Consider the following 15,400-nt stretch of genomic DNA (forward strand, 5'->3'; position numbering starts at 1 on the left):
GTGGCCGGCGTTGGTGGTTGCGATAATTCAAAAAAAAAAAAAAATTCTGTTTTTAAAAATTTATTTCAGGATAATTACGAATTATTTTGGGATAAAATTGGTTTTATTTTGGATAAGTTCAAATATTTTCAAAATATGATCTTTTATTTTAAAAGATAAAGTTGGTTTTATTTGGATAAAATCTTTTTGTTTAAGGATAAAATCAAATATTCAAAAGTTGTTATATTTGATATTATCCATATTTAGTTTGTTATTTTGATAATTATCCTAAATTAAAGTGGTTAATTAAGGATAAGATTGATGAGGATATTCTGAGCATATTCCAAAAGGATAATAATTGATTTAAATAATGTGATTATCCCATAATTAGATTAGGATGTAATTGATTTTAAAATTATTTGATTGGCTAGTAATTAGGATAGAATCTCCTAAATTAGTTAGGATAATCATGGAAGATTAAATATGATTTATCTTTCTAGATTAAAATATGATTTGATTCTATCTCATGACTAAATTGAATATATGATATTTTATGAACCGTCATGAATAATATATGATATTATCTAATTATGATTAAAATATAAGATATTTTAGGAAATGCGTTGTCTTTATTATGATCATTCGATGTTATAGTTTAGACAAGCATGTTGAGTGATTTATTATATGGCACTTTTCTAATATATGATATTATGTTGCTATATATAGACTAGTGTGGCCCATAGATTCTTAAATACGATCTGCGCGTCGTGATGTATTTTTGTAATCTAAATACGGTCTGCGTACCGTTGAGTATTTTTATAACTTTTATTTGATGTAAATAGAATAGTTATTTAAATGTTGTTAGCCCAAAAGAAGCCCATGAAATGAAGGCCCAAAGGAGCAAGGTGGATGAAGGTCCATGATGATTCAAGTGGGAGCATTTTTCATTTCTAGTTTTCTTAGGACTAAGGGGCCATACTATGTCATATTTTATTGCATTAGTAGATTATGCATGTTTAGGTTTATTTATGTTGTTTGATGATGCGCTAGAGTTCACTAAATAATCACAACATAATAAATCTAGATCCCAGTAATATTGATGCAGCTTTTCCAATTAAAAACCCGATGAAAACCTTGATCGTTTGTGATGGGTCGGCCTCAGCAGAGCGTCATAATATATCTTGGGGAAGTGGGGGTAGATCACGTTCTACACTTTTAATTGGTTAAATTCAACAAGGTTACCTAAAGATCAGTTTAGAACCTTGAAGCTAAGGGTAATAATTAAACATGTGATGGTTAATTATTCAACCAAGAGTTACAAGAGTTGTAATCAGTAAAGAGTTTACTCACCTTGAAAATGTAATGGTTGATGGCAGGGCCTCAGTCCGGTCAATTATTGCACAAATAAAGGATCTTGGAATCACTTAAAATTCAATTGGGATCATTTAATTATTGAATAAAGTGTTTTAAAGTTACCAAATGAATATGTTTTCTGGTACTTTAATTTATTAAACATAATTATTAAACTTTGCCTTATTTTGACATAGATGGGTAGCCGTAATAACAATGACAACAACGTTTACAATTTACGACCATTCCTTGAAAAGGATAGGTTGACAGGGGAAAACTTTTCCAACTGGGAAAGAATGCTAAGGCTTGTTCTGAAATCTGAAGGCAAGGAGGATATCATTGATACCCCATTACCAGGACCTCTGCCAGAAAATCCAACTGCGGCAGATATCAAGAAGCACAAGGAAGCTCATGATAGAGCTATGCCTATCACTTGCTTAATGATTGCTACTATGGAACCTAGTCTTCAAAAGCGTTTTAAGGACCTGGATGCCTATTCAATCACGGAAGAGCTCAAAGTTTTGTTTAAGAAACAAGCTAGAGTTGAAAGGTATGAGCTTCATCGTGAGATTATGGATTGTAGAATGGAGAAGGGTGCCACAGTTCATGATCATGTTTTCAAAATGATCGGCCTGATTCAAAGTATGGAGAAACTGGGGTACCCAATTAGTGATGATTTGGCAACAGACATCATTCTCCATTCACTTCCAGAAAGTTTCAACCAGTTTATCATGAACTTTAACATGACTGCGAGTGCAAAGACTATGAGTCAATTGCATGCAATGCTGGTTAGTGCTGAGAAACAAATCCCTAAGGAACCTAAGAAGGAAGTTCTTATGATTCAGAAGGGAAAGGGGTTCAAGAAGAAGGGGCAAAAGGCTAATGCCAAGAGCAAGGGCAAGCAAGTTGCCAAGGCTCCTGAAAAGCCTAAGGCGAATCCAAAACCCAAAGTTGCAAGTGAGAGTGAATGCTTTTACTGCAAGAAGAAGGGGCATTGGAAACGCAATTGCCAGAAATACCTTGATTTCCTCAAGAAGAAGAATGGAGCATCAACCTCAGGTATTATGTTATAAACATTTTGACTTTCACTAAGGTATGTGATACCAAGTTGAAGTGCTTAACATTATGATGTTGCACAGGAACTGCAAGCAAGTGAAGCTAGCATGGAGATGGAGCTTGAAGGTGCACTAGAAGTATTTGAGTGGCCAGAGATAGCTTCATAGTTTTAATTTCTGATTAGTTTATCATGACATTTAGAACTATTTCCGTTTTTTTTGATGAGACAATATTTCGGTTTTCTTGTTTTGAATACTGATTTGGTTTTACTTGGCTTGGACAAATGTTGATTCATGACCAAGGTAATAAATTGTTTTCATTTTGCTAGATATGAGTTAATTTTATTTATGACATTGATATACGTAGATCACAAAAGTAAATTTAGATGATTCAAAGCTAACATACTTATAACAAAGTAAAGTTAGGTCACATAAATCATTTGCACATCCAAAATATGGATGGACTCTTACTCTTATATGATTATGAATCACTTGAGAATTAGAAGTCATGCTTGATAAAATGACCAAGTTACCTTTTAGTTGAAAGGGTAAAAAAACTAAAATGACCTTTTGAAACACAAACATATGATGTGTGTGTACCATAAGTTCAAGATATAGCAAAAGGATTAAACTATTTCATTGCTTTTGTTAACGATTTAAGTAAATATGTCGATAATTACTTAATGAAATAAAAGTTGGAATCATTGAAATGTTCAAAATTCCAAAATGAAATGTAAAATCAAGTTTGAGATAAACAATTTAGCACCACAATATGATTGTTGTAATAAATATTTAACTCAAAACAAATGATCATCTAAAGGAATTGTTGAATTAGTTCACAATCCAGAACATTACAATTAAATTGTATGTATAAAGCAGGAATCAAACTTTGCTTGCCATGGTTCGATCCAAGATTTAATGATTTACAAATATCGTTTTGAGGATATGCATTAGAACAACAACAATTGTGAATATACTAAACAGAAACTTCACCAAAGCAATAGAAAGACTGGAAATGTTCCAAAGTAATCTTTTCTAAACAGGATTGAGGGAATATGAAATCTATGTAAAATGTTTACAAATATGACAATAATAAACCCTAAATTAGAGGTATTATTCCTACAATCGCGTAGAAACAAAATGTTTGTTGCTCGCGATAGTGTCTTTATAGAAAGAAATGTCTTCCTACAAAGCCAAGTGGGAGTAAAGTTAGATCTCGATGAGACGAGCAACAAAGGGATGTAAATAACACTACATCAGAGACGAATGCGCATGAAATCAGCTAATTTGATGAAACATGTGTCGAAGCAAGCTAATTCAACTAGCGAGACTTCTATCGTCCTACTAGAATGAAATACTTCAAAGAGTTGAAGAGAATAATTCTATTGTCGCTCACACCTATCGTAGGTTACTTAGGATTGAAACAAACAGTTTGTTGGAATTCTAGTAAAAGGTGGATTCTAAAATTTTCCTATTGGAATGGTTGGAATCCATACCTACAAGCAAGCTTTGGACAAGTGCCAACTCAGGAAGTGGCTTAAAGCCAAGAAATCCAGAATGGACTCCATGTCTGTAAAGATGTGTTAGTCCATGATAGTCTTACAAATAGGGTTAAACCTATTAGTCATGTAAGCCTATTCGGATTATTTCTAGTTATGGAAATTAAAATCACCTTCATGAAATGTTCTTGATGGATGGCATGTATATGATACAACCTAAGAGTTTTGAATTTCAGAAATTCCTAGAAAGTTTTGCAAACTTCAGAAATTCATTTATGGATTGAAGTAAGCATCAGGGAGTTGGAATATTCATTAGGAAATCAAACAGTTTGATTACCTTGGAAGAATGAAAAGAAATCTTGTAGAAACAAGAAGTTTAGTGGGAGCAATTGGTCTTCTTAGTCTAGTATGTAGTTGACATACATTTCATATGAAATGATATATCAATACTTGAATAAGTCAAGCAATGGTTAGAAAGATTGTTTCTATATGGGAGACCTAGGAGATGTTGAGTACATATTGGGAATCAAAATCCACAAAGTGAATCTTGAAGGATGACTGGACCTAATCAAGAGACTTATGTTGATAAGATTCTTGACAAGTTCAAGATGCAAGATTCTAAGAGAGGATCTCTTCCCATGTCTCATGGTTTTACACTCAGTAAAACTCAGTGCCTTAAAAGCTAGTTGAGTTGAGTTGTAAAGGTAATGTACCTAATGCTTTTGCAAAAGGGACCATTACATGTACCATGAAATGTACAATGCAAGTTGTTACATATGACTTGTGCATGTGTAGCAAGTTTCAGGAAAATACAGAATAAGCATACGGAGAGTTACCAAGAACAAATCCTTGAGTACTTGAGAAGCGCTAAAGGAATTTTTCTAGTTTATGGTGTTGAAGGTAAACAAGTTTGTCAAAAGTTTTACGGATGCAAGTTCTTTCCAAACAGGCAAGATGACTCTAGATTTTGAACTAGACGCACAGTTTTGTCAGTATGGAGAAGTACAGTGAGCTTGAAGAGTTCAAAGCAGAGCACTATTGCATGCTCAATGTTAGAATATGTGTATTAAACTATAGTCAGATAGTTTTAGAGGAAGTTCGGATTAAAATGTCATATGACTAAAGGGTTACCTTTGCCCAAGAACAAAGGAGCCAGGGTCACATCACAAATCCAAACAAATGGATATAAGATATCGCCTCAGTTATGAGATCATTGACCGGCGGAAGGTCACGTTCTGCAAAGTTTTATTATGAGTGAGAAATCACTAAACCCCTTCCATAGACAAAGGTATGAAAGTCATATTAAAGTCTTGGATTGAAGCAAATTATGTAAATTTAAGTTGTGTATGTTTGTGGAAACATATTACATAAGAAAATACATCAACTTGCAGAATTATGTTTAAAATAGAAATTATTATTTCTCTTATTTAATTATGGTTTTGAAATTAAATAAAATGTCCAAAATAATTATGGATTGATGGGCTCATCAGGTTATCTATTTTAGAGACCTGGTGTATGAAACCCCACAGGTGAACAAAATCCGTATATTATTTAAGTTCCTAGTTCGAAATCATTAAAGTGGACATAAATGATTTCAATAAATGAACTAGCATGTAAGATTGATTGGATAGCTCGGTTTCATGGGCTATAGGGGCATAGTGATGCTCGATCAATCACTTGGATATGCATGAATGATGCATGATCGAACTATTGACCTACTTTGAAGTTCAAGTATAGAGCTTCCGTATATATTAGTGGATTCCTTTGACATGAGTGGAACATTGATTTCATTCAATGGATGTTATAACTGTGGTACATTCAAACGTCTACCCGTAACTGGAGATTATAAAGGATGTTTCCCGGTTATTTCAGAAGTTGAGTGGGAGGCTTGTTGCCACAAGATTGGATAGAGTCTACCTATTAAATTAGGAAATGTGTCATGGCCGCTTGAAGAGGGAGAATTCAGAAAATACGTGGCCGCGTTCAAATGCATTACTCAGTAATCATTTGGTTTTGTAATTCTAACTCAGATTTCAAGAAACGATTTGTAGATTAATATGATCTCGACATGTGATGCAATCATATTATCAAATCGACATATACATTGACTTAAGGAATTTGAACATTGCACCCTTGTCTCAGACAAGTGGGAGATTGAAGGAGTTATGTCTTCGTCGTGTGCAATTACTAGATATATAATTGGATCAAATTATGGAGATAATTAAGTCCGGACATTTGGGTCGTCGTTTTGCCATAGCTAAAGGTACTTACGATCTTTGGACTAGTAAAATAGGCCAAAACCCAATTGGACGGATCCTATAAGGTCACACAAAGGGGCTAGATCGAGCATTAGAGGACGAGGCCCATCATGGGCCTCATCACTCTAGGTGGCCGGCCATGTAGGGGCTTTGAGAGGCTATTGGGCTTCGTGCCCTAGTCTAATTATGATGAGATTATAAATAGACTAGGTGCCTAGGTTTGCATACAAGGAATTAACTGATCATTTAGATCAAACCCTAATTAGCAAACACGAAACCAAACCCCTCTCATACTCCCTCTCTCACGACTCTCTCCTCCTCCTAGGCGCGGTGGTGTCTCGTGGTGGTGGTGGTTCGTGCGGTGGTCGGTTGTCCGAAAAGGTGGTGATCGCGGCTTTCCTCAATCACTCGACCAATCTAGTATTGGTGGACGGCTCGTTCGAATCTCGTGGACTAAGTAGAGGAGCAACACTTGGGGCTCTATTCTCTCCCTGATTTGCCTGTCGAATAGCTTCGTGGAATTCACGCTTCAAAGGTATGATTATGTGTCTTGTGTGTTATGCATGTGATTCTTGGGATTAGGTACTTTATTGAATATGATTCATATATGTTTTTCCGCTGCGTAATACCTATAAACTCCTACAAGTGAGGGATAGCTCAAGTGGTTAGAGCTCTCCTCCGGTTCCAAGAGATTTTGGGATTGATTCTCATCATCTGCCCTTGTGGCTCTCTAAACACCAAAAAAAAAAATTAAGCTACAACTGGTTATTTCTATTCGATCTGCTCATACGTATTGTTATATGATAATATACTAAAGGTAGAAGTTTTATATCCAATGGTGACATTAATTATATAGCATACATTATTGTTTCTAAGTAATTAGTACCATTTTTTTTTTTTAAAAAAAAAAAAGGGGATTAGAAAATCAATTTAAGGAATTACTATCGATTCTAGACCGTCTCAATGTCTCATGATGGCATGATGCATTATTGATTATATTGTTTGAGAACGTCCAACGATTTGGTATAAAATTTTGGGGTTAAGTTTGTAGCTAGACAACAATTGAATATGAGTGTCATTGTGTCAATGCATATTTTCAACCTCTCATAAGGACTCTTATAGGCTAACCCACACTTTTTGAGGAAATTTTAACGTTTCGGGGCCCGGTGGCAAAAAGTGTTGAGATCCAAGGAGATATATCTCGGGAGTCATATAATGTCGTTTGAAACCATATATGATCATTATATGTTGTCATAACGTAAATGGTAGGCTTGAGTTTACGAAATCAATGCAAGTGTGAACGGGTAAAATGACTGTTTAAGGGCATATTGGATAGTTCCACCGACCCAATTGGACACCCGGAGAGTATTAGGGACCATGGTAAATATCTCGGCAATTTTTATTTCCGGGTGAAACAAGGTCAAAAAATTACAAAATTGAAGGCTATAATCCACGCTTTTTGATGAAATTTTGAGATTCAAGACCCGGTGGCGAAAAGTGTTGAGACCCTAGGGGATATATCTTGGTGTCATATAATGCCGTTTGAAACCATATATGAACATTACATGTTGTCATAAACGTCCGTGGGAGGCTTGAGTTTACGAAATCACTACAAGTTGTGAACGGGTAAAATGAACGTTTAAGGGCATATTGGATGGTTCCATCGACCCAATTGGACTCCCAGAGGGTATTAGGGACCATGGTAAATATCTCGACAATTTTTATTTTCGGGCCAAAAAAGGTAAAAAAAAAAAAATAACAAAATTGAAGGCTATAATCCACGCTTTTTGATGAAAGTTTGAGGTTTCAGGGCCCGGTGGCGAAAAGCCTTGAGACCCCTAATGGTACATCTCGGGGTCATATAATATCGTTTGAAACTATATATGATCATCATATGTTGTCATAAACGTCTGTGGTAGGCTTGAGTTTACGAAATTACTGCAACTTATGAACGGGTAAAATGAATATTGAACGGTTCCACCGACTCAATTGGACTCCTAGAGGGTATTAGAGACCATAACAAACATCTCGACAATTTTTATTTCCGAACAAAAAATAGTCAAAATATTACAAAATTGAAAGCTATAATAATTCACGCTTTTTGAGGAAATTTAGAGGTTTCGAGGCCAGGTTGTGAAAAGTGTTGAGACCCTAGGGTATATATCTCGGGGTCAAATAATGTCGTTTCAAACCATATATGATCATTATATGTTGTCATAAACGTACGTGATATGCTTGAGTTTACAAAATCACTATAAGTTGTGAATGGGTAAAATGACCGTGGTAAATATCTTGGCATATTGGATACCACCGACTCAATTGGACACCCGGAAAGTATTAGGGACGACCATGGTAAACATCTCGGCAATTTTTATTTTCGGGCGAAAAAGGTCAAAAAATTACAAAATCGAAGGCTATAATCCACGCTTTTGAGGAATTTTGAGGTTTCAGGGCCTGGTGGCGAAAAGCCTTGAAACCCTAAGGGATACATCTCAGGGTCATATAATGCCGTTTGAAACCACATATGATCATTATATGTTGTCATAAACGTCAGTAGTAGGCTTGAGTTTACGAAATCACTGCAAATTGTGAACGGGTAAAACGGCCGTTTAAGGGCACATTGGAAGGTTCCACCGACCTAATTTGACTCCCGGAGGATATTAGGTTCCACAGTAAACATCTCGACAATTTTTATCTCTGGGCGAAAAAAGGTCAAAAAATTACAAAATTGAAGGCTATAATCCACGTGTTTTAAATTTTGAGGTTTCGGGGTCCGGTGGCGAAAAGTCTTGAAACACTTAGGGATATATCTTGCGGTTATATAATGCCGTTTGAAACCATATATGATCATTATATGTTGTCATAAACGTCTGTGGTAGGCTTGAGTTTACGAAATCACTACAAGTTGTGAGCTGATAAAATGGTCGTTTAAGGGCATATTGGTTGGTTCCACCAACCCAATTAGACTCCCGGAAGATATTAGTGACTATGGTAAATATCTCGAAAATTTTTATTTGTGGGCAAAAAAGATAAAAAAAAACTACAAAATTGAAGGTTATAAATCCACGCTTTTTGAGGAATTTAGAGGTTTCGGGGGCCCGGTGGCGAAAAGCCTTGAGACCCTAAGGTATACATCTCGGGGTCACATGATTCCGTTTGAAACCACATATGATCATTATATGTTGTCATAAACGTCTGTGGTAGGCTTGAGTTTATTACGAAAGTTGTGAACGGGTAAAATGACCGTTTAAGAGAATATTGGATGGTTCCACCGACCCAATTGGACTCTTGGAGGGTATTAGGGACCATGGTTAACATCTCAGAAATTTTTATTTACGGGCGAAAAAAGATCAAAAAATTACAAAATTGAAGGCTATAATCCACGCTTTTTGAGGAAAATGTGAGGTTTCGGGGCCTGGTGGCGAAAAATATTCAAACCCTAAGGGATACATCTCGGGGTCATATAATTCCGTTTGAAATCATATATGATCATTTTATAATGTTGTCATAATTGTACGTGGTATACTTGAGTTTACGAAATCACTACAAATTGTGAACGGGTAAAATGACCGTTTAAGGACATATTGGATGGTTCCACCGACCTAATTGTATTCCCGGAGGGTATCAGGGATCATGGTAAATATCTTGGCAATTTTTAGTTCCGGGCGAATGAAAGTCAAAGAATTATAAACTTGAAGGCTATAATCCATACTTTTTGAGGAAATTTTGAGGTTTGGGGGCCTGATGGCGAAAAGCCTTGACTCGGATTGTGGGTTTACAGATTTGTACCAGTATATAAGTTGAAGGCATGTAAATTTTATTAAACCTTCCATGACTCGGGTACAGGTTCTAATTGGGTCGGGTACTAGTTCGGGTACAGATTGTTGTTGGGTCGGATAAAATCGGCTGATGGTTACTCTCGGGTCGAGAGCAGGTTTGGGTTCAGGTCAAAAAGTATTGGATCAAATCGGTTGTCGGTTAACATATGGTCAGGTTCAAGTCGGGTTACAGGTCACTAGTTTCACCCCATTGTCCAGGTGCAGGTTGGGTTCAGATCTTTGCCGGTTCAGGTCGAGTTCTCGGGTCGGGTCAGTTTTTGACTGCTCTATCTTATAGTACTTATGGTCTTATGGAGGCAGAGGTTTTGCATTCATACTTGCGCAGTACAATCCAAAACTTCGAATTTAAAATCAACTTAAGTCATATTATTGACTATTTCATAACAACACCAACACGTACATATACAATTGCCTTTTACATTATTTTTGACGAGAAAAAAAAAATTAACTAATTATAGGGAGAGGTTGCCATACTTAGGCTGTTCATTAACAGGATTAAAGAGCCCATAATGTTGCTCGGATCCATCCCCGGGTTTCTGATTTTCATCAAACATTGCAAATAAGTATGTCTCAATTTTTTGCCCTGGATTCAAAGGAGTTCCCTTACCCTGCTTTATATGATTGATCAAATTGTTGTAGTACGTCTTTGCATTTTCCGGTGTGGCAACATTTCCTCTATCCGATGGCAACCCTTTCTTTGGCCCCGTTGTCTCCATCTTATCGCGTTGTCCAATCTTTCTCCCATCATTAATTTTCGACTTGGAAGGAAATCCACCACTTGACGGCCACCCACTTTCGGAGGTCACGGGTGGCAACGGGGTCTTTTTATTTGCCTTAATCCCATCAAAAATTGAACTGTTGCCCATTTTACATGGTGTAACGACTTTTTGTACAGCTATGTACACTGCATCATATATCGCGTCGTATAAATTATAATATTGCTTCCCATTAGTATCATTTACAGGTTCATTCGTGGTAAATAATGCATAGTCGAGTTGAATATTTTTATCATCCACATATGCAGCATAGGGTTCAATGTTTACCAACAAAGGTGATTCATTAATTGTAAGAAAATTTATTATTGGTGTAATGTATGTTAAGTTTTTAAATTTGGTTTGGGATGGTGGATACGAGTTTTCGATTAATTTTGTGTCAATGGCTGTTGAAATTTTTATTTGGCTTCCTAAATCGTTTGAATTCAATGCGTTCAGAAGATTTTGCATAGCTGGTTCGACTGATGAGGCTTCTGGAAAAGACGATTGGATTTCGTTTCCTACAGCAATGTATTTGATATTTGTAGCATAAGGGATGACGTTGTTTTGCACCCAATCATCGGCAGTAGATTGATCGGATGCTATACATGGAATGTCTTGATTATGCACACCCAACATGAGCTTGATGTCGGTGTATTGTAGGGCTTCGAGTGTCGGCTGATCAGGCTCATATAGCCTCATTGCCCCAATGCCATATTTTTCGTAGAGGTTCACTACATCTTGTGCGCATGGTAGGTTATTTCCTAGTCTTCCATAGCATACTCCGACTTGTGCCTCTACATTTTTATTAAAAACGATCATTAGTACTCCATCTGTTTTTAAATACTTGCTCCATATTTTCATGCGCAGAGTTTTAGAAGAAATTGGAGAAAGTAATAAAATATGGAGGTAGTGGGGTTGGTGGAAAAATAAAAACGATCATTAGTACAAGCCTATGATTTGTGCATTAACGAAAACATACACACTCACATTTCGTATTAACATACACACTCACATTTCGTATTACTTATTGCTTATATACGTTCATTTCAATGAATGTTACTATATATCTCATAAATTCAAAGTTGAACCCAAACATGCATTCCAAATATTGAACTACATACCTAGTTCAAAAATCACTAGCTCCTTATTTTCAAGTAATTAAACTCTAAATAATATTGACTATAAATATAGAGGGGAAGATACCTGTGGAGTATAGGCTAATAAGCAATACAAATGCTCCGATGAACAACAGCGAGGTAGCGACCGCCATGGGAGGTTTCCTATGGGTGACCATAGACATTTTTCAACAAAAGAAATTGATGGAGTTAATTGTAAAAGCAAATTAAATTCAAGTATTAATTTTTGATATTTGTAACGCCTTATTTATGCCTCTTTATATAGAAGAAACTGTAGTACGTAGGAGATACAAGTAGTACTTATTCCTAAATTTAAATTTGATTGATTTCAAAAAAATTACACAATTTATTGTTGCTGATTTTGTCCAAGATGTCAATGTTGTTGGTTCAATAATGCATGAAAATGATGTCCTGTCAAAATTATCTAGTAATTGGCCTGGATGATAATTGACGAAATAGGTAATGAAGCAGTGTCAAATTACTTTTTTTCTATTGTAAAGTTTAATAGTGATATTAACTTTATAAATGACATGTGTGTCAAATTTGACTGTAAAACCTCAATAACCTTTTATTTATCGCATTGTCCAAATTAAATGTACATGTTTTTTTCTATTGTACTGTAATTTATTCATTTGAGCATCGATAAGAGATTTAGTTCATTACAAAAATTAGATTATTTTTTTAAAAAAAAGGAGGAAGTATAATTATTCGGCAATTTGTTATATATGTCCATTATACTCCATGTACAACCATAGTAATATAATTATGAGCATGTGCTTAAGATGAAAATGTTATACTAATAAGCAATAAACAGAAATAACTTATCTCTTGATGCGTGAACCAAACTGACAATAGCCGCGTCGTGGAGAACCACTGACCTAAAAGACGATTCCGCGCTACCTCCCGGTGCAGTAGACAATTGCGGTCGCCCTCCAGGATAAGCACGGCGCCGGAGTTTATGTGCACTCACAAACCCGACTGGAACTCAGAATACTTGCCCAGAAAACAGAACAGGAAGAACATGTGTTTAAATAATTTTAGAGAAGAGAGAAGACTGATTGTGTGTTATGTTTTGGCTGAGAAAACCACCGAATATTTATAGGGTGAAGAGGAAAAACGGGAAGCATAAAAGGTGGGAAGAACCTGGCCAAGAAGATGACCAGATTAATCTAGTCAGTCAACAAACGAGGCAAGAAACAAGGGAGTGAATTAATCAGCTAAAATCAAGGGATTAATGGCTGATTAATTCCCACAACAGTCAGAAAATCCCAACAGTCAAAAACGGATACTTGGAATATTCTGTTAACAAGGAAAAGGAAATAAAATTTCTCCAAAAAGATAACAAGGACCCACGCCCGCGCATCGCATTCCCCAAGACCCCAAGTCCCGAGGCCCGAGCCCGACCCGACCCGACCCGGCTCGGCTCGGCGCGCGCGCGCGCGTGTGTGTGTGGAGTAACACACACCTCCAACTTACTCAACTAAGTAGTGCTAAAGCACTACATTATAAAAACAAGGAAAAACCTTCCTCCCCAATCAATGTGGGACTTTTCCCCTTCCATTGTTTTTCTCTCTCTCTCTCTTATTTTTTCCTAACACTCTAGCATTATATCAAGAACTTCCAACAATCCCCCACAGGTTCGAAGATATGAAAAGAATGAAAGAAAAAAATGAATTCTGGGCAAAACAAAACAATTGCATAAGTGTCAATGTCTCGCGACTTGAATTAACACATAGTGGACATCAAGCTATGATCCCTCACCTACCAAGTGACCTTCGTCTTGAACTCAATAGGGAGTTAGGGACCCGTCACTTTGAGCCACACAATTGAACATGTATAATATTCTGAAATTCCGCGAATAAAGGTGACGCATTATACTGGCCATACGTCCAGCCTGGATGCTCATAGGTGCTCTAGAGTATAAGCCCACGAAATACTCATAGGAAGCGGCCACACTTCCACACCTAAGTAGGTGAACTCCATCAAGTGTGAGCTACAACACACCTCCAAAAATATGGATATGGGTTCATTAAGAGCCGTATGCTCATCCTCTTTCTCATATGTAGCTAAGCACAAAACAAACATCTAGAGATGGACAAATAAAAAATGTGCTTCCGAATTATTACATAACGTTCCCCTTTGAACTCATAGTGAGTAGGAGTTCATTATTTCACAATTCATACAACGGGCTTTAGCCCCATCTCTTCCGATGTTTCCAAAACTAGTTTTTTACATAGGCCTTTAGTTAACGGATCCGCAATGTTCTTTTCGGACTTTACATAGTCCAGTGATATCACCCCTTCAGACAACAAATTTCTGACGGCTTTATGCCTCAGACGGATGTGTCTCTTCTTCCCATTATAGGCATGGTTGTGTGCAACAGCAATAGCAGCTTGCGAATCACAATGAAGTGCAACTGAAGGAGCTGGCTTCCCCCACAGTGGAATATCTGCAAGCATGTTCCTCAACCATTCTGCCTCATGACCTGCCAATTCAAGAGCAATAAACTCAGATTCCATAGTAGACATAGCAGTACAAGATTGCTTACAAGATTTCCAGGATACGGCTCCACCCCCAAGGGTGAAGACATAGCCACTAGTGGAGTTAACTTCATCATTATCGGATACCCAGTTGGCATCACAAAAGCCCTCCAAAACTCCAGGAAATTTGGAGTAGTGCAAACCCCAATCCATAGTACCCTTAAGGTACCTAAGCAACCTCCTTAGAGCAATCCAATGATCACTGCTTGGATTATGAGTGTACCTGCTCAACCTACTAACAGAATAAGCAATGTCAGGTCTAGTGTAGTTCATAAGAAACATAACACTACCAATAATTCTAGCATATTCAGACTGATTAACTGGATTACCATTATTTTTCTTTAAGTGGAAACTTGGGTCATAGGGAGTCTTAACTGGATCGACATTAAATGAGTCAAACTTTTTAAGAATTTTTTCAACATAGTGTGACTGATTAAGACAGATGCCATTTGGAGTCCTTTTGATTTTTACTCCCAAAATCACATCTGCCTCACCCATGTCTTTCATTTCAAAGTTCGAACTCAAAAACTGTTTTGTCTCATTTACACGATCCAAGTCAGTCCCAAAAATCAACATATCATCCACATAGAGACAAATAATTACACAACCATGACTATCATGCTTAAAATAAACACAAGAGTCACCTTCATTAACATGAAAACCATTACCAGTCATAGTCTTATCGAATTTGTCATGCCATTGCTTTGGAGCTTGTTTAAGCCCATACAATGCCTTGACTAACTTACAAACCTTCTCCTCTTGTCCTGGAACAACGAACCCTTCAGGTTGGACCAAGTAAATCTCCTCATCCAAGTCACCATTCAAAAAAGCAGTTTTGACATCCATTTGATGAACAACAAGACCAAAAATGCAAGCAAGAGCAATTAAAGTCCTAATGGTTGCAATTTTAGTAACAGGGGAGTAAGTATCAAAATAATCAATGCCAAACTTTTGAGTAAAACCCCTTACCACTATCCTTGCCTTATACT

The 15,400-nt window shown here is 36.7% G+C and overlaps 1 protein-coding gene across 1 annotated transcript; it reads right to left on the reverse strand.

Moving 5' to 3' along the window:
* Positions 1-10,318: 10,318 nt before the first annotated feature.
* LOC145605389 (glucan endo-1,3-beta-glucosidase-like) lies at positions 10,319-12,169 on the reverse strand. Its single transcript, XM_081661431.1, has 2 exons — positions 11,939-12,169; positions 10,319-11,529 (listed from the first exon to the last, which is right to left on the reverse strand). Exons 1-2 carry the CDS (start codon positions 12,033-12,035, stop codon positions 10,433-10,435), a joined length of 1,194 nt encoding a protein of 397 aa, XP_081517557.1. The 5' UTR covers positions 12,036-12,169; the 3' UTR covers positions 10,319-10,432.
* Positions 12,170-15,400: the final 3,231 nt, after the last annotated feature.

This window comes from Chenopodium album, chromosome 22 (assembly GCF_948465745.1).
Source record: "Chenopodium album chromosome 22, dcCheAlbu1.1, whole genome shotgun sequence".
Lineage (NCBI taxonomy): Eukaryota > Viridiplantae > Streptophyta > Magnoliopsida > Caryophyllales > Amaranthaceae > Chenopodium > Chenopodium album.